General features: G+C 28.5%; 1 protein-coding gene and 1 non-coding gene across 2 annotated transcripts; both read left to right on the top strand.

The window, feature by feature from the left end:
• Window positions 1-9,695: 9,695 nt before the first annotated feature.
• On the top strand, window positions 9,696-12,035 carry LOC147075331 (uncharacterized). The gene is made up of 4 exons (XM_085942515.1): window positions 9,696-9,813; window positions 10,405-10,587; window positions 10,834-11,016; window positions 11,998-12,035. Exons 1-4 carry the CDS (start codon window positions 9,696-9,698, stop codon window positions 12,033-12,035), a joined length of 522 nt encoding a protein of 173 aa, XP_085798641.1.
• A 3,885-nt stretch (window positions 12,036-15,920) lies between these two features.
• On the top strand, window positions 15,921-16,001 carry TRNAS-UGA (transfer RNA serine (anticodon UGA)). Its single transcript has one exon. It is a non-coding gene; the product is annotated as a tRNA-Ser (tRNA).
• The last annotated feature ends 1,293 nt before the right edge of the window (window positions 16,002-17,294 follow it).

Genomic DNA, 17,294 nt, shown 5'->3' with positions numbered 1-17,294 from the left:
AGTAGCATATTTGACCAAGGACATTACCGAAAATGATATCAAAGAAATATCTAAGTTTATTGAAGTAAAGATTAATGCAATTAATGGAGCGATTTCACGAAAGCTTCTTAATTCTAGTAATCTTGATATCACAATTTTTATGTATTCTTTGATTTTAATTATCAGAGATAAAATTCCAAAAATTTCAAGCTATAGTGATGCGATTCTCTTTTTCTGTGTTCTTTGCAGCTCATACAATTTTCGACCAAAGATGTGTAGACTTATTGAAGTTTTTGTTATTGGAGATCTCAGATGGGATTTGAGCATTGATGGCTACCGATGTAATTTACTGGAAATATTAAAAATATTTAAATATGAGTTTAAGGTAATCATTCGATCATTGTATATGATCTCAATACCATTTTTCGATCCAAAATACAACTACTCTATTGAAAATGGCCATTCCAATGTTATAAAAACACGCTCTGGAGTTATTTATACACATCTTCTTCGTGATATTGAGACTCCGCATTCTTCGTCACCAGGTTTAAAAGCAACAGGGATTTCACCTTTTAACTCGAGAATCAAAAGAATTCATCCTGCATCAAACGAAAAATCCCATATTAATGCTCGAGAACTATCCTTTGATTAAATAAACGGTTTCAAATTATCACATCTTACCATATTCTGATAATACTTTTATTAGACAATTCTTTGTTAGTCCAATCTATGATTGATGATACCATCCACCATGTCCATTATTAGTTACTATATCTTTAATAAGGAACCTTGCTATACAAACCATTTTAGCAAGATTATAAATTTATCAGGTTTACTGCTTCTAATTAAGCATATGTTCTGTTGGAAGCTATTATTTACTCTATGCTCATTATTATCGGAGGTATATTCATCAATTTACATCATTGCAGGAATTAGTTTTATAGATTTATATTAAATATCAATAAATTTTACTAGAAGGGAGTTATTTGGCTATGAAAAATAGACATTTTGAACCATTTTCCGTAAATTCAGCATTGCACATTATTTTGACTAGTTGTTTGTGCAAAAATATAATTCTTCTAAAATACAAGGGAGCATTACAACAAATTATAAAGAGATTACATTTGTTATTTCATTTATAAGGATATTATATTTTTAAGGTAAAATTCAAGAATGATAGATGGGAAAATCTCTCTTTTCTATTTATAATGGAGACAACACTTAACCAAAGTTATACAAGGAAAGATGGCAAGAATATAAGATTCCAATGTTGAAAACTTAGAGAATGCTCTAAATTTGTTTTAGAAGAGAATAATTATTTATGAATGATATTTGAGTTCCAAATATACCAAATTTTTAGGTACAATAGTTAGAATTTAAGAAAGAATCTCTCTTATGTCAAGCAAGTCAAAGATACTGAATAATTACCCTTGGTTTATTACTTATCATTATCTGGCGTTTTAAAATCAGAATAGTTTGTATCTGACCAGTCTAACTCGTCTTCTTCTTCATAGTAAGGAATACTATCTGTAATTAATTCAAATGGAGCTTTATACTGGTTTTGGATTTTATATACTTCAAAATTACCTGAATGGACTGAAAAAAGATCCTCATCAAAGCAGATCCATTTGTTAGACAAAATATTAAGGATGCATTTTTTCAAGTTCTTTGAATAAATTCTAAGATTACTTAACTTAGCATCAAATAACAATATTGAATTATCCAGATTTTGAAACTCTGTGGGATGAAAATTATTCAAATCCTCCAAATATAAATTAAGGTCATGTCCCACAATTTTTTCATTTTGGAGCTTATATATTTTGCTCTCTCTTACATCATAGTACGGTCTTGTTTGATACCTACTATCTCCAAAATTCTCATCCTTGCTTTTTTTAATCTTTTTACTGCTATATTCAGTATAAAGTGATTCTTCCAAGCATTTGTAATGACAAACATCTTCATATCTTCCTTCATAAACCAACCCTTCGTTTAATTTATATATTTCAATGCCTTCAGATAAATACATTATTAAACAGTCATCATTAACAAAAGAAAATTTCTCAAAAGATCGATTATTTTTTAAATGTGAATTTTTTCCTGAAACTGCAAATGTTCTATGAAATAGATATAATAATTGGGATTCCTTTAAAGGAAAAACACACAAAGTATCCTTTAAAATCAAATATCTATCAAGAATTAGTGTAATAGTTTCCACATGTTTAATTTGAAAGGTTTTGTGAGTTGGCTGCTCTCCTAATACGAACGGAAGTTTATTCATAACCACAGGAGATCCAACATTTTCATATTTCAGGCACTCGATATCGAATATTTTAAGCCTATCTTCATAAGAAATGGTCAATTTTTGATTCATAAAACTTACTCCTACAATTGCATTGTTTTCTGTTGTTATAAGTTGTATTGTATGCTTTGGAATGTTGAAAAATGAAAAATCGGGTTTTCCGTAGGAAAAAATTGCAATAAATGTTCTATCAGAATTACACATTAGGCTATTGTACGGTGTAGGGCATGTTTTGTATGGAACAGTAAAAGGAACATTAATTTCTTTGATATTATCCTGGTACATGGATGTGGGCATAAAATTTTATTGGAGTATAGGGATTATTTGCTGCTGTAAAGTAGGGATTAAAATCATATTACAGGATTTAGATGTCTGCAATATTAACTTCCAGGAACTATAATAAATTGTAGAAATTGATTTAATGTTTTTAAGGTTATATTTATATAAAGTTGAGAATAAAATTTCATATGATAAATCCATTCTCCAATATAATCCAAGTTGTATTATTATTAATTATTCATGTGTTGAAAATTTGCGTTTAATTTTATTATTTTAGAAAAATGATTTAAAATATATCAACTCTAAATAAATTTTTTAAAAGTCTGGAACATTTTAATAAGATATTCCACCTTAAAATTGATCGAACAACTTTATTCTTTAAAAATATCATCGAAAGTATCTGGAATTACATAACATTAAATGTTTTGAATATTATCACGGCAATAAAGTAGAAATTTTTTTAATTTTTCTAACAAATAATTGAAAAAAATTTTCACCTAAAAAATGAAGGAAATTTTAAAAAAGCTAAAGTTTGTTACTTTGAAAAACTTCTCGAAAGAAAAATTTGGTATAGATTTGAATATTGTCAATGTATTTATTCTGTGCAAGTGTGAAATACCAAAATTACCAGTTGAGAGTATCCTTAGCCCATTTGATATATTGGAGAGATGTATCTACCTTTCTGATCCACAAAATCAATATTGTAGAGGATTTGACACTTCTAAAAGGACTTGGTATAATCTAAATACTTCTAGAAATTTATTCTTTACCCCCAAATGGGTACATGTGTTTGAAACAATAGGTGATGAATATTCTGTATTTCTTATAACTAAGTGCCATATTATTGAAGAATGTAGAGGCCAACTTATTTATACAGCGGGTCTATTTTATGAGCTTTATGATGGTTCTACACCAGTTCGATCGATATTTAGAGATTCTTTATTTATTACTCGTTCTGAGTTGCCCACAATGAATTATTCACATATTATTCATTCCATATTGGAGAATATTGATCAATCTTTGATTGATACAAATTTAATATCAAAATCAGTAGAAATAGCTTGCAAAAAATACAATAAAATTTGTATTAAAGCCATTTTTAAATCACTCTTTAAAGATAAAAGTAATAAAGCAAAATCGGAGTCAATATGTCTTAAAGAAAGTATCAATGTTAAGCAAAATGATAGCAAGCTGAGTCGGGATAATACTCCATTAGAATCTAAACCTTCAGATTTTAATCAGAAAATTATGAATGTCATAAAAGATGACGGTGTTAATCAAAATAAGGGTTGTTATGATCGAACGAAAAATATTAATTATGATAATACAGATATTATAAAAAGAACAAAGAATATGGGTATAAAATCTTCCATAGAAAAGCATTCTGAATTATCTAGTAACTCATATCTCTTGTGCCAAATTGAAGATATTAACTCAATTGTTGCTGATCCAGCAATTGAACTTGTAGAAACAGAACCTGAACAAATTATTGATTTTTTGTTTATAATTTCAAAAAAATTCCTTACCCCGATTTTTGACTTTGAGAACTTCAAAGTTTTAAAAGGAAAGCTCACTATTCTTATAAAGAGAAATGTTTATGAAAAGATTAGTCTTGAAGAGCTCAGATCATATATAAAGCTTTCTAAATTAAAAATATTTAATGGAAAGTGTGAAGTGAAAGAATATCTGGAAAGAATTAAGGTTGTAGACAATATTTTGTTTTGCGTTATTAACAATGTCTTTTTAAAGATTATTTCATATTTTTTCTATACAACTACTCTATCAGGTAAAAAATATCAATTGTGTTTTTTTAAACGATACACATGGCTAGTCTACACCTCTAAATTTTACGAAAGATACCTAATAGATTGTCATCTAACTGGCAGAACTATTCCTTCTGCAACTGTAAGAATGGTTCCTAAACTAACAGGATGTAGGGCAATAACTAACTGTGGAATATTAAACAGATCTGATTATAGGAATGTCTCTATTAATAGTGTATTGAGCCAAACACTTCCAATTTTACGTAGAGAACTTTTTAAAATGTCCTATTCCTATAATTCAGATTCTATACCTAAGAAAGCATTTATGGGAACATCACTTCTGGGATTTGATGATATTTACAGAAAATTGTATCCATTTTTAACAAACTCTACTCGAAAAGTTTATATTCTTACTCTAGACCTTTTCAAATGTTTTGATAATATTCCACAGTCACACATAGTTGATATGATCAATAATATATTTAATGAGCCTGTTTATAGCTACTCTGAATACAAAACCCTTGAGCTTAATCTATTAACGAATCGATTCAAAAGTTCGAGTATCAGGAAATCATTTGCATATTTACGACCTATTTTTAAAATAAACTTTGAAAATATTTCTGCGGAGTTTTCTGGTGACAACTTGTTTACCAAAGAACTACCTCAATTTCCTATTCTGAAAAATTATACTGAAAAAATTTTCAAGGAATATCGCCATAAAGTATATAGCAATAGTGAATTTAAAGAATTACTCATCAATAGACTTTCGAATTTTGTTTTTCAAAAAGGAGATAACTACTATAGAATAGAAAGAGGATTACCACAAGGATGTTGTATTTCCGCCGTTTTGTGTTCATTGTATCTTTCATATATCGATAGGGTTTATTTTAATCAAATTTTTGAAAAGGGAATGATATGCCATTATATAGATGATTTTTTGATTATTAGTCCATGTTTTAAAGAAATTGTAACATTTTTTAATAGAATAAATACTTTGCAAGAATATGGTATCATTCTGAATCAGATGAAAACAGAATCTAATTTTGATATTCGGTTCCTTCACGAAAAATCTACTTCAGATTCATTCGTAAATGTAATAGAAAAAATGCCACAAATCACCAAAATTGATAATGGAACATCATTTAGTGATACTATAAAATCAAAATCAGTTCAGGGTTTCTTAGACCCACCATTTTTGAAAGATAATTTGGAATGGTGTGGATTAAAAATATTTAATCAGGGATTTGCCATAAAAGCCAATTTAGACATCCCGTTTTTCAGGCAATCAATATATGTCCCTGTTAAATCAACGGGAAATCTAATTCGTGATAAAATTAGACGAGATATAAAAGTTAGATGCGGGATTATTTATATTAATAGATACAATAAGAAAGTTGGCCAGAATATTTATGATATTTTTTATTGCCTGGGTAGAAGAGTAAAGATTTTATTTTTGAGAGCTCGGTTTATAAATATGAAATTTTTAAGTGAAATATTAAATGAAATTGTAAATAGTGTAACAAAAATCGTAGATTACAGACAAGTAATTCTTGACCATGAAAAGATAGAAAGTATGGCTAAAGTAGCTTTTGATAACTTGGGTCTTTGCAGCCTTAAAAAGATAAAATTTGAGTAAAGAAGGCTATTTGACAAAGTCGTATAATTCAGGTGCTAAAATTTTAATTTGTTAATCAACTTTTAATCTATAAAAATATAATCAGAATTTAATATAATAGCCCATCATTCACTGTATTTATTTTGATTTTAATGTTCCTAAAACTTGTCTATATTATTTAGTATTTGTTAATTTAACTATTCTTGGTTCAACCCCTATAATGAAGTTCCATAGCCTAATTCCATTTCCTGCTGGAGTATTCTATATAGTATTGGTTCTATTAAGGGTAAGTAGTGATAATATTGAGATTTCTACTAAGGAATTTGATATTCTGAATGTAGGTGATAAACAGATATATTCATATGATGCTAAAGATTTTAACTGGGTAAAGATATCTTTTAGTGGCCAGCATATTTGTGTACTTAAAGAGTTAGGCCATAGAATTTATGAAGTTGAGGATATTTCTATTTATTTTGATGAAGATAACGAATTTCCTGCCAGAATTGATTACGAAACTAAATATTTAGGAGCTAAAATGGAAGTATGGAAACTTGTGATTTCGATGGCTGTTTTAATCAAATTTAACAATTTTATCATTGCAAAAGTAATTCGAAACATTGGAAAATACTAAATAAATCAAGTTTATGAAAATTTTCCAAACAAATAAATATTCTCTTGCTTGTTTTTGAAATTATAAGAACCTTAATATCCAACAACCTATTATCAATCACTTAGTGTTTAGGATGAATCTTTTAATCGAAACTATAAACATCTGGTTGACAGTATTCGCTTACTCTCACATAAATAATTCAAACTTCATTCACTTTTAAAGTTTTGGAAAAAGAGATAAGAATTGTTTCATGGTTAGAAGATAGTTATATATTAAAGTTGAATATTTGAAATAATATTGTTCTGTTTGGAATTTTTAAGTAATTTTATATCAACATCAAAAATAATATAAGAATAATATGTCAATAACCATTTGACAATATAAACACGATAAGAATAAACCAAAAAACAGATGGTAATTGATTTTACATTAACCTTTGTACAGAGCTAATATCTATAAAATGATGACTATACTGCTCAACTACTTATGTTTATTTTGTATTAATTACGCTTTTGGAGAAATAAACAAACCCTGACATTTAAAAGATTAGTTCTTTTTTGCCCTCAAATGTCCTTTACCACGACTAACACTACTAATCCAGAACATTGGGTTCAAATGCAAGTAAAAACATTTACCAAATGGTTTAATAGTAAGTTGATTAAAGGTGGATATTGCGCTATTAAAAACCTTTTTGAGGATTTACGAGATGGAACCCAAATATACAATTTACTTGAATGTTTGCACAGAAACCCACCAGCCATTCAAATGAAGCCAATGATTAAAATACAAAAAATGGAAAATGTAAATACCCTGCTAGATTTCATTAAAAGTAGGGGCATAACATTGGTAAATATTGGAGCAGAGGATATCGTATATGGAGATGAAAAGTTAATTCTTGGTTTTGTTTGGACTCTTATTTCTAAAATGGTATTTTCAGAAGATTTATCCTCAAATATCAATATGGGATTTAAATCAGAACTTCTTGAGTGGGTGAAATTTGTCACTCGCAATTATGAAAATGTTCAAATTGATAATTTTACAACTTCTTGGAAGGATGGTTTAGGATTTAATGCTATTATCCATAACTTTCATCCAGAACTGGTCAAAAATTTCTATCAACTGAAAAAGGAGAATTCAGTTGAAAATCTTGGACAAGCATTTTCAATTGCGGAGTCTCATCTTGGGATTTCCCAGTTAATCGATGTGGAAGACCTTACAACAGAACTTTATCCTGATGAAAAAAGTATTATGACTTATTTGATGATGTTTTATGAAAAGTTTAAAGATGTAGAAAAGGTAAATAATGCAAAATATGGAATGAAAAATCTTTTTGCTAATCTTGATCTAACATTTAAGGAAAGAAATATTTTTAAATCCAAATCTGAAAATTTCAATAAAAATAAAGTCACATTTTACGAAGAAGTGGAAAAGGTAAAAGATATATTCAATACTCTTTTAACTTCAATTCAAAGGATTGACAAATTAAATACCATTCTTATGAAAGATGCATTTGATATCAATTCTAGTTACTATTCAATAAGGGCTCTTGATATGGCTGAAAATCATAAGTTTGATGATACCCTTACTGACTATCTTGTTACCTATGATCACTATCATATTGACCAAGTAATAGACATTAATGGGTTCAATGATGTAGTAAAAGAGTGTAAAACAGACGATTTGATCAAATTAGAAAATATAAAGTTCATTTTTCAACAATATTTGACAAATGAAACAAAATCACTCCATGGAAAAGAATGTGATAAAGATCTAAGTATGCCAAAAGTTATTTTAGAGCTTTTGGAATCAACTTATGAAAACAAAAACAATCTGCTAATTCTTCCAGCAATAAAAAAAATATCTGGTATTAGCTTTGAAAGAATCAATCGATTGAACACAGTAAAAAGTGTGCTAGAAGAGAATTTAAAGAATGCTGAAGCTATTTTTAATAAATTTAGCGAGAAAGATACTATTTCTTTCCAAGTCATTAAAAAGATTGGCCACTCAATTAATCAGAAGGATTTCGATATGATTGATTTAAGTGAAGTTGAGGCCTATACTATTGAGCAGGTGCGAAATTTGGTATTAGACCTTTCGTTTGCATCATACACAAAGTCAGTGCTACCTGGAATTTTTAAGCTTCTAAGATGCGATACTGTTTCAGTATCTGAGATATCAAATGAACATTACTCTAGTTTATGTAAATTCACAAATATTGGCAAGAAGGCCACAGTTAAAGATTTGTCAGAATTGCTACATAAATAAATTGAGTTGAAGAATTTTTAATTTTGTGGATAAAATATGTGTTCATCAAAACTTTTAGTGTACAGTATCATGATCACAGCAACTTCATTTCTCTAACCAAGAATATTTGAAGCAATTGTCTGATACTATCAACGATACCTACTTTTATATTATTTCACAGCTCTTTATTCTTTTGGTTGTTTGTAATGGATCGTTAACTAATGTGCCACCATTTGTAATAATGATTGAAATTATAAAAATACTCTAGAGTTGTAGAAATAATAAATTCAATTAATATAATTTGTAACCATCATCCATCAAAAATTTCAGGTAAACTAACTAAAATTAAACGCCCAAGATTTCTGATATCCCTTTCGTACCTTTCATTGATATTTTTCAACGTTTTTTTGTATTTGTCAAATATAAACAGGCCACTATAATTAGTCTATTTTGTCATTTAATTAATAGAATATGATTTTACACCATAATTTAACTAATAGTTAGTGTCTTCTCTAATTTTTCTATTTTGGTTATTGATATAAGGTTTTTTTAATTATTTATTTGATTTTAAAAGATAACGAAGCAATGCCAAGATCAATTTCTATATTTAATAGCAGCTAAATGTATATTTAGTAGATTCCATGAGCTATCTTCCCAAATCAATTTATGTATGATTTTTTGATTGGCAAAACAATATTTCTAAAATGCATTCGATTGCGATATTGATAATAAGGTATTGTTTTACCCTTAATACTTCTATTTAGCCATTTGTAAATTGTATTTATCTAATTGATATTTTTATTCAATTGTTTTTTAAAATTTTAGTTAAAATAATAATTATATTTTTACACCATGACAACAAATAAAATATTCAACAACGAAATTCATCATAAACTTCTGAAGAAGATGAAGAAGCTTAAAATAGGCTGTTATGCCACTTTTACATCTGACAATCACCTAAGTGAATACCTAGGGCCAAAGGATTCTAGAGTAGAGTTCATTACAGGATTTACAGGATCGAATGGTACAGCCTTAACATCTGATAATCCGGTACTACTTACCGACTCCAGATATTACATCCAAGCAAAAGAGCAATCTTCCTATGAATTATCTCTTGAAACATTAACCGATTCACTTATAAAATATAAATCAGTTAGTTTTGATTTAAGAAAGGTGTCATCGAAAATATTTAGGAAAATTAAGGAAAAATTAGATGCAAACAATGTAGAATTTGTTTACATCGAACAAAATTTAGTTGATATTTGCGTAACTGAGATGCTTAGTAGTGAATGTAATAATGAAAAATTGGAAATGGAAAGCTTTAAAAAAGATTACTTTCATAAAACTTCCTTAGAGATAGAATACCTCGAAAATAGGTTGCTTTGTGATTATATTAAGAATGATCTTGATATAATTAAATATCTAAGATCACTAGGGTTGGGTTATATATGTGCAAATCATGCTATAACCAGAGAAGAGCTTAGCTGCCCCAAATGTATTTGTGATGAAAATACTGTAGGAATAGCATCGTGTGATGGTTTAAATGAAAATGGAAAATGCCTTTCCGATCTATCAATTGTCAAACGTAAATTTGATAGATGTCCCAACGTAACAGGATCCTCCTTTAAAATAAAATTATCAGAAATTAGAAGGAAATTTTCTGGAAAAACAGTTATTATTACAGAACTAGATACTATAGCTTATGTTTTAAATTTGAGGGGGACAGACATCGAATATAACCCAGTGTTCTATTCATATCTGCTAATTAGCCCTGTTTCAAATATTCTTTTTACGGACTGTGAAATATATTTGACAGATGTAGATGTTAAAAAATATGATGATTTTGAATCATTTTTGAGCAAAATTGATACGCCTGTTGTAATTTCAGGAGATTGCAATCAATATATTTTTAACAAATTTATTATCAGGAATTATCATGAAAAAGACAATAATATGATTATAGAGAATATTAAACAAGATAAGGATGGTATGAATGATCAGCATGATGATAAGTCCTTAGTTAAGAATTTTAAAACTAATGAAGATTTTTCTAAGGAGCCTTTTGTGGAAAAATATGATTCCCTTCCTCTTTCTATTGAAAAAACGGATGAAATTAGATTGATGCAAGCTACAAAAAATTTAATCGAACTTGCTGGAATGGCTCTATCTTATTTATATGATGGAATTGCACTCACAGAACTTTTTGCTTATTTGGAACAAAATATTGGTGAAAATATCAGTGAAATAGATGTTTCGAAAAAATTGCTAGAACTTAAAAGAAAGAATTCCTTTTTTTTACAGCCTTCATTTGAGACAATTTCAGCAACTGGTTCAAATGCAGCGATAGTACATCATAAAGCAAGTGATAAAATTATAGATAAAAATCAAATTTATCTTATTGATAGTGGCTCTCAATACCCATTTGGTACTACTGATACAACAAGAACTTTATACTTTGGTGGTGATACTAGTTTGCTGCCTGATATGATTCACTCAAATACCTTAGTTTTTCAATGCCATATCAATTGTATGATGAATTCTTACCTATCTACTGATAAATTTAGTAAATTGGACCAAATTGGCCGTAAAAAGTTAAAGGATGAAAATATGGAATATGGGCATGGATTATCTCATGGAGTAGGTCATTATTTATGTGTCCATGAGCATCCCCCTTGTGTAGGCCCAAAGTCTGAAGAGCTAATCAAGGGAAATATGGTATTTTCAATTGAACCTGGATATTATAAGGAAAATGAATATGGAATAAGGGTTGAGAATTTGGTATTTTCAAAGATAGTTGGACCAGCGTTTAAATGTGGCCATAATGATACTGAAGAAGAGAATGCAAAATCAAACACCCAATCACACATGATATCTTTGCAAGCAGATAGTGATGATAATAGTGGCGGTGCTTCTTCTGTGACAGTTCCTGATAATAATGCCATTAATAGGTATTTTACAAATGTTTGCAATTGTCAAGCTTCTCAAATAAAATTGATTAATATTACGCTTGTTCCTTATCAATTAAGATTGTTAGATATTTCTATGCTAACCATGGAGGAGAAGAAATATATTAATAATTTTAATAGGATATGTAGATATGTTCTAGAAAAATATTTGAGCAAAGAAGGAAAAAAATTCCTAACAATAAATACATCTTCAGTCTAAACTATTGTAAATAAAAAAGATTGATTATATATACATCTTTAAGAAAAGTATGAGTGGTCATACTTGGAAGGAGTAACCTAGTCATCACATTAAAATTATGTAACATTTTCAAAGTATCCATAAATTTTAAAGCAGGATTATTACAATTTGCTTTTTAACTTGAAAACCCGGTAATTTTAAAATTAAACTAATAAGGATTTCGTATAAAGCCATATTTATCAACTGTTTTGTTATTCAAAGTGTTTTTGTATAAAATGATACTACGATATAGATCCACTACTATTTGGTTAAAATATACATTAATTTTATACTATTCTTCCAATTCCTTTGTATATCATTGGAAATCTCACCTTAGAGATCAATTGTATCTCGACCACCCCCTTATTTTGTATGACCAATAAAGATAAAGCTGAAGATACTTCTAGAAAGAGACGTGTTTCCTTTATGCCAGATCCAAAAGTAGATTACATATACAAGGATAGGATTGAAGATGATGAGCATGCGTCAGATATGACAGTATTCTGTTATGAGGAGAATGATGACTCTTCTTATAATATTAATGAGTTGGATTTGGATAATATTTTTAATAATAAGGAAAAGTTTCCAGAGAGAACTTTTTTAGAGTATGAAGAGCAATCTAATAAAGAAATGTGTGCTAATAGTGGAATGGGAGGTAGGATGAGTTTGGATCCTCTGAAATATTCACTATTAGGGGAAATAGTAGATGATATGGATAATTTACAGAAAGATTTACTATTGGCAAAGAATGAAATTGATGGGAACATGTTACAAATTGATGGATCTAACTACAAAAATATTAAGGATAAATTAGATGAAGGTAATGGTTTTAATTCAAATTCTAGTAATTATTGTAATGCTAATAATGGCATTATTGGTACTTATAATGATGAGAATGTTAGTCTATTAAATACTTCAGATTTTAGAATCAATTCCAAATCAGTAAACTCAATAAATATTGATGAGTACTTTGCCAATCTTGGTATTAGATTTTTGGATAAAATAATTTCTGAAATGGGTCGAAGAGAAACAATTTCTAAAAGCACCAACAAAGTAGATAGATCACTGAAAGTATATGTTGAATATTCTCGAAAAGAGAGAGTAATATTTCTAAATAATTGTAGTAAATTCTTAAATAATAAAATGGAGGAATTACAAAAACAGATAATAGGCAAACAGCAGGACTGTAATACTGCAAACCTACTTAATGACATTACTACTCTAAAAAGACTTAGAAATGAGGCTAGAAATCGAAGTAAAATTGAATGGTATCAGTATAGAAGAATTCAAGAAATACAATTCAACAAAATAATCTGTGAAAATAAAAATAAATTAATATTTATACTGCATGAACTGAAGAGGAAAAAAGAGGAGAAGGATTTAGAGAAAGAAGAAATATTGAGAATAGTGACAAAGGAAATACAAAAGAAAGAGGAAATAAATAACTGTATAATGAAAAGCAATCATGGGATTGCTATAAATGTAGATAATGATTTAGAGGGTGTAAATGGCAATTCTATTATGAACATCAATTTAAATGATGTGCTTAATATTACTAATAGTAGCACCATGGGGAATAATGACCATCTATTAAAAAATAATGATCTACTAAACTCTAATAATCCTATTTTATCTCAAATTCAGAGTAAAGTTATTGATCATAAAAGAATTCTTCAAAATATTAAGAAAGAATATGAGGAAATCCAAAAGCACCAAATGGAGAAGGAAATGGAAATCAGAATCATAAGTGATAGACTCGAAATCCTAAAAGGAGATATATCAAAACTGAACAACCAAATTTACCTGAAAAATGTTGATGAAAGTCAGTTATTTGAAATGAAAAATAGAGCAAATTCTTTTGAAAATATTTTCGGAGTAAAACTACTTAAAATTCAAATCAAAAAAATCCACTCGAGTGAATTAACACTTGAAGTATGTGGTTTTGAATTTACTTGTAAGTTATGTGATAATATCATCATAGAATATTCGGTAAAAAGTAATATAAGAAACTCATTTACGGAGTTTGTGAAAGATTGTATAAAGCTAAGCAATCAAAGTGAGAATGCAACAACGCTTAATCATATTGTAGACGCTAAAACTGTGAAAAATACCAATAACGTTCAACTAAATGCTAATTTTGACCATTTTTCCACAGAGTTGAACAATAATGCATCTATTTCAACGCGATTATTGACAACTCAATTAATTTTTAATCAAAAAATTAATCTAAAATCTTTTGTTTATAAAATTATACATACAATATACATATTAAATGGATTAAGGAAAGAAGTGGAAAAATTAGAAGAAAAATTCAAAATAGAATCATTTTACTCAAATAACAAATATCACATTAAAATAATCCCCGAAAGCAGAATCAGTCACGTGTTTTTCATAAAAAGTAACCTAGAAATTGAGGTAGATGAAACTATTGAGGATGTAAAGAAATGTAAAAATATTAATAATTTTGAAAAATCAAAACCATATGAAATTGAAGAGACAAACTATCAAAATATTAATACTTGTGTTGCTAGAAACAGTATTTGTGAGGGTATTAATAGTATGAGAATTGATGAGTGTGATGATAGTCATCTTAGAGCTAAAATTAATTTATTCAACGACCTGGGTGGATTAAGTCGATTTGTTTATCAGATGATGAATAAAGGAGTTAGTTGATTTTTTGAATTACAGTGTCTTCAATGATGATTTAATAATAAATGACTCCAATTAAACTATTACAATATCTATTAAAAGTTATAAGGTATCGGATTGTGTTTGGAATTTTCAATTATTTACTCACCATAGATTATATGCTTTGAACCTAATTCACTGACCTTCCATTTCACAATATAATATTAAAAAAACTTTAAATAAACCAACGGATTTTTATTTTAAATTTTAGTTTTCTTTGTGAATATCTCTTACAATAGTTCAACAAATTTTTAGGAATTTTAAAAACTCTATATTTCTAATGGCTGTGTTATTTATTAGTCAAATTTGATTAAATAGTTTTTCAATCAGGATTCAGCTTGATGATTACTAATTGTAAGCTGATTTTTTTAAATCATTAAATAATTTATATTTACCACACAGATTGTTTTGATACTAAACTCATTAAATGAGTTTCCACCCTTAAATAATGGATATTTCCCCGGAGATTATTAAATCTAAAATGAATTGTAAATATAGGTTAATTGCATTGAGAAAACAAATGGTTCATGACATTAGAACGGAGTTAGAAGAGTTGGATCTAGATATTCCATTTATTAGTTTAGTAGAAGTCTTTCAAGAAAAAATGGATAAGAGAAATATTGGAAATAATAAAGAGGATTTAGAGTGTAAAATGCCTAAAATAGAATTGAAGGATGATGATAAACATCGTTCAGATGAAATCGAAGAAGCTTATGAAGTGGAAGAACCGTCGAATAAAAAAGAACTAAAAAACAATAAAAAGCGAATATCAAGTTCTAATGAACATCTATTTAAAAAAGCTTATAATTCACCGGCTGATGGAAGTACTAAAGTAAAGCCTCTGCTAAATAATCATAAGCCTACTAATTATAAAAAAGGACTATTAGGTAAGCATAATATCACATTTCGTAGAGGCAGAAAAAAACATCAGCTTAATAATACTTTTATAGAGAATACCTATATTGAAGATTCAGCAGTTACTGACACTTCGGTGAGTGGATTTTCTTATATTGATGAATATAATAAGTTATATGAAAAAACAGAGAAAAAAAATAAATGAAATTTGTACAACCCTTCAATTTTCTACTAATATTAAAATTAAATTGTTAATAATCCTGGAATATATATAATTACACAAAAATAATACGTGATGGCAAGGAAAATATGGTGTTTGGCCATTTGTGCAACTTGTTATAGTGTAGAAGTTTACATATAATTATTAAGTTATTTACTTCTTAACACCTATGCGGGGATCTTGTAGTCAACGTGGCCGAGTGGTTAAGGCGTTGGATTTGAAATCCAGTGGGATATCCCGCGCAGGTTCGATTCCTGTCGTTGACGTTTTTAATATTTACTTAAATTTAAAAATAGTATTTTGAGAAGATGTGAGTGCATAAGTATATCCCCTCCTCAAACAAATAATTTTCTAGTTTATTTAAAAATAGTAAACAGAATGGGCTTCAGGCTTCATACCTATTTTCTACAAAAATTTACCCAATTATAAGTATTAGTAAACGAACATTATCTTGGTAGCATCTAATGATGCAAATAATCCATTTAATCAAAAGATTGTATTAGATTAAATTGTACAATAGCTTCTAAAGTATTTATTCGTGAACTTGATCTATAACAGCACAACCAATTACGTAACCAGATGCGAGCGATAGCAACTTTACCTCATTTTTTCTTCCAGAAAATGAATGACCAATCATTTCTATAAAAACAACAAACAGCATAGATCCCAGGGATGCTGCATGGAAGTATGGAGCAAATTTCATACTTTTTTCTCTTAAAATATTTCCACAGACTATACCGAAAGGTGTTAGGAAAGAATAAATAATAACCAATTGAGAGTTCGTTGAAAGTGTAAACGATGAATCAAAAATAGAAGCACCGACAGAAAATGATTCTAAAAACTTATGAAGAATAAGTCCAACATTATAGGATGATTGAATTTTAGCGGAGTCAACTGCTAATCCCTCAAAAAATGAATGTATGGAAATGGCCATAAGAGTTATCAATGCTTGAAGCTTTGACTTTGATTTCGATAAAGTTGCTGTATTACAGGTCCCAATATTTTCACCACAAGATCCATGCTTATGTTCACTATGAAACTCATTCATATGGCTTGAATTTTCGTTATGATGGGCTTCATCATCTTGGTCATGTGAATGCTGATTATTCGAGGAATTGTTCTTATCATCATGACTATGAGATTTTTTACTATGTAAAACCAATACATCAACTGCAAGTAGAAAGATAAATACTATTCCAGTCAGAATAAATGGTCCTTTAGGGCCATGATTATGCTCAGAATGTGTATGAGTATGTTCTGCATGAGACTTATCGTGACTATCATGTGGATTTGTCATATGAGGAATAATATCAACGAGCATTGTTGCAAGTTGTAGTCCTGCAGTAAAAACTGTTATATGTGCATATGAATCACGAAATGATGTTGTCTTTGCTATAACTCTTGGTAGAAAGCAAAATGACAGACTACCAAAAGCAATAAGCAAAGAAAATATCATCATTTGAACTTCCATTAAGGGGTAATAGAAATTTAGAATTTATTACTAAAAGGAGGGAAAGTATCAATAAATGGTTGGTTTATATTGGAAAATTTAATCATAT

The sequence above is a fragment of the Rhyacophila brunnea genome, unplaced genomic scaffold (assembly GCF_057557595.1).
Source record: "Rhyacophila brunnea isolate RB1 unplaced genomic scaffold, BYU_Rbru_1.0 scaffold_149, whole genome shotgun sequence".
NCBI classification, from domain to species: Eukaryota; Metazoa; Arthropoda; class Insecta; order Trichoptera; family Rhyacophilidae; genus Rhyacophila; species Rhyacophila brunnea.
The sequence above is the reverse complement of the archived record's forward strand: the minus strand, read 5'-3'. Positions and strand labels throughout refer to the sequence as shown.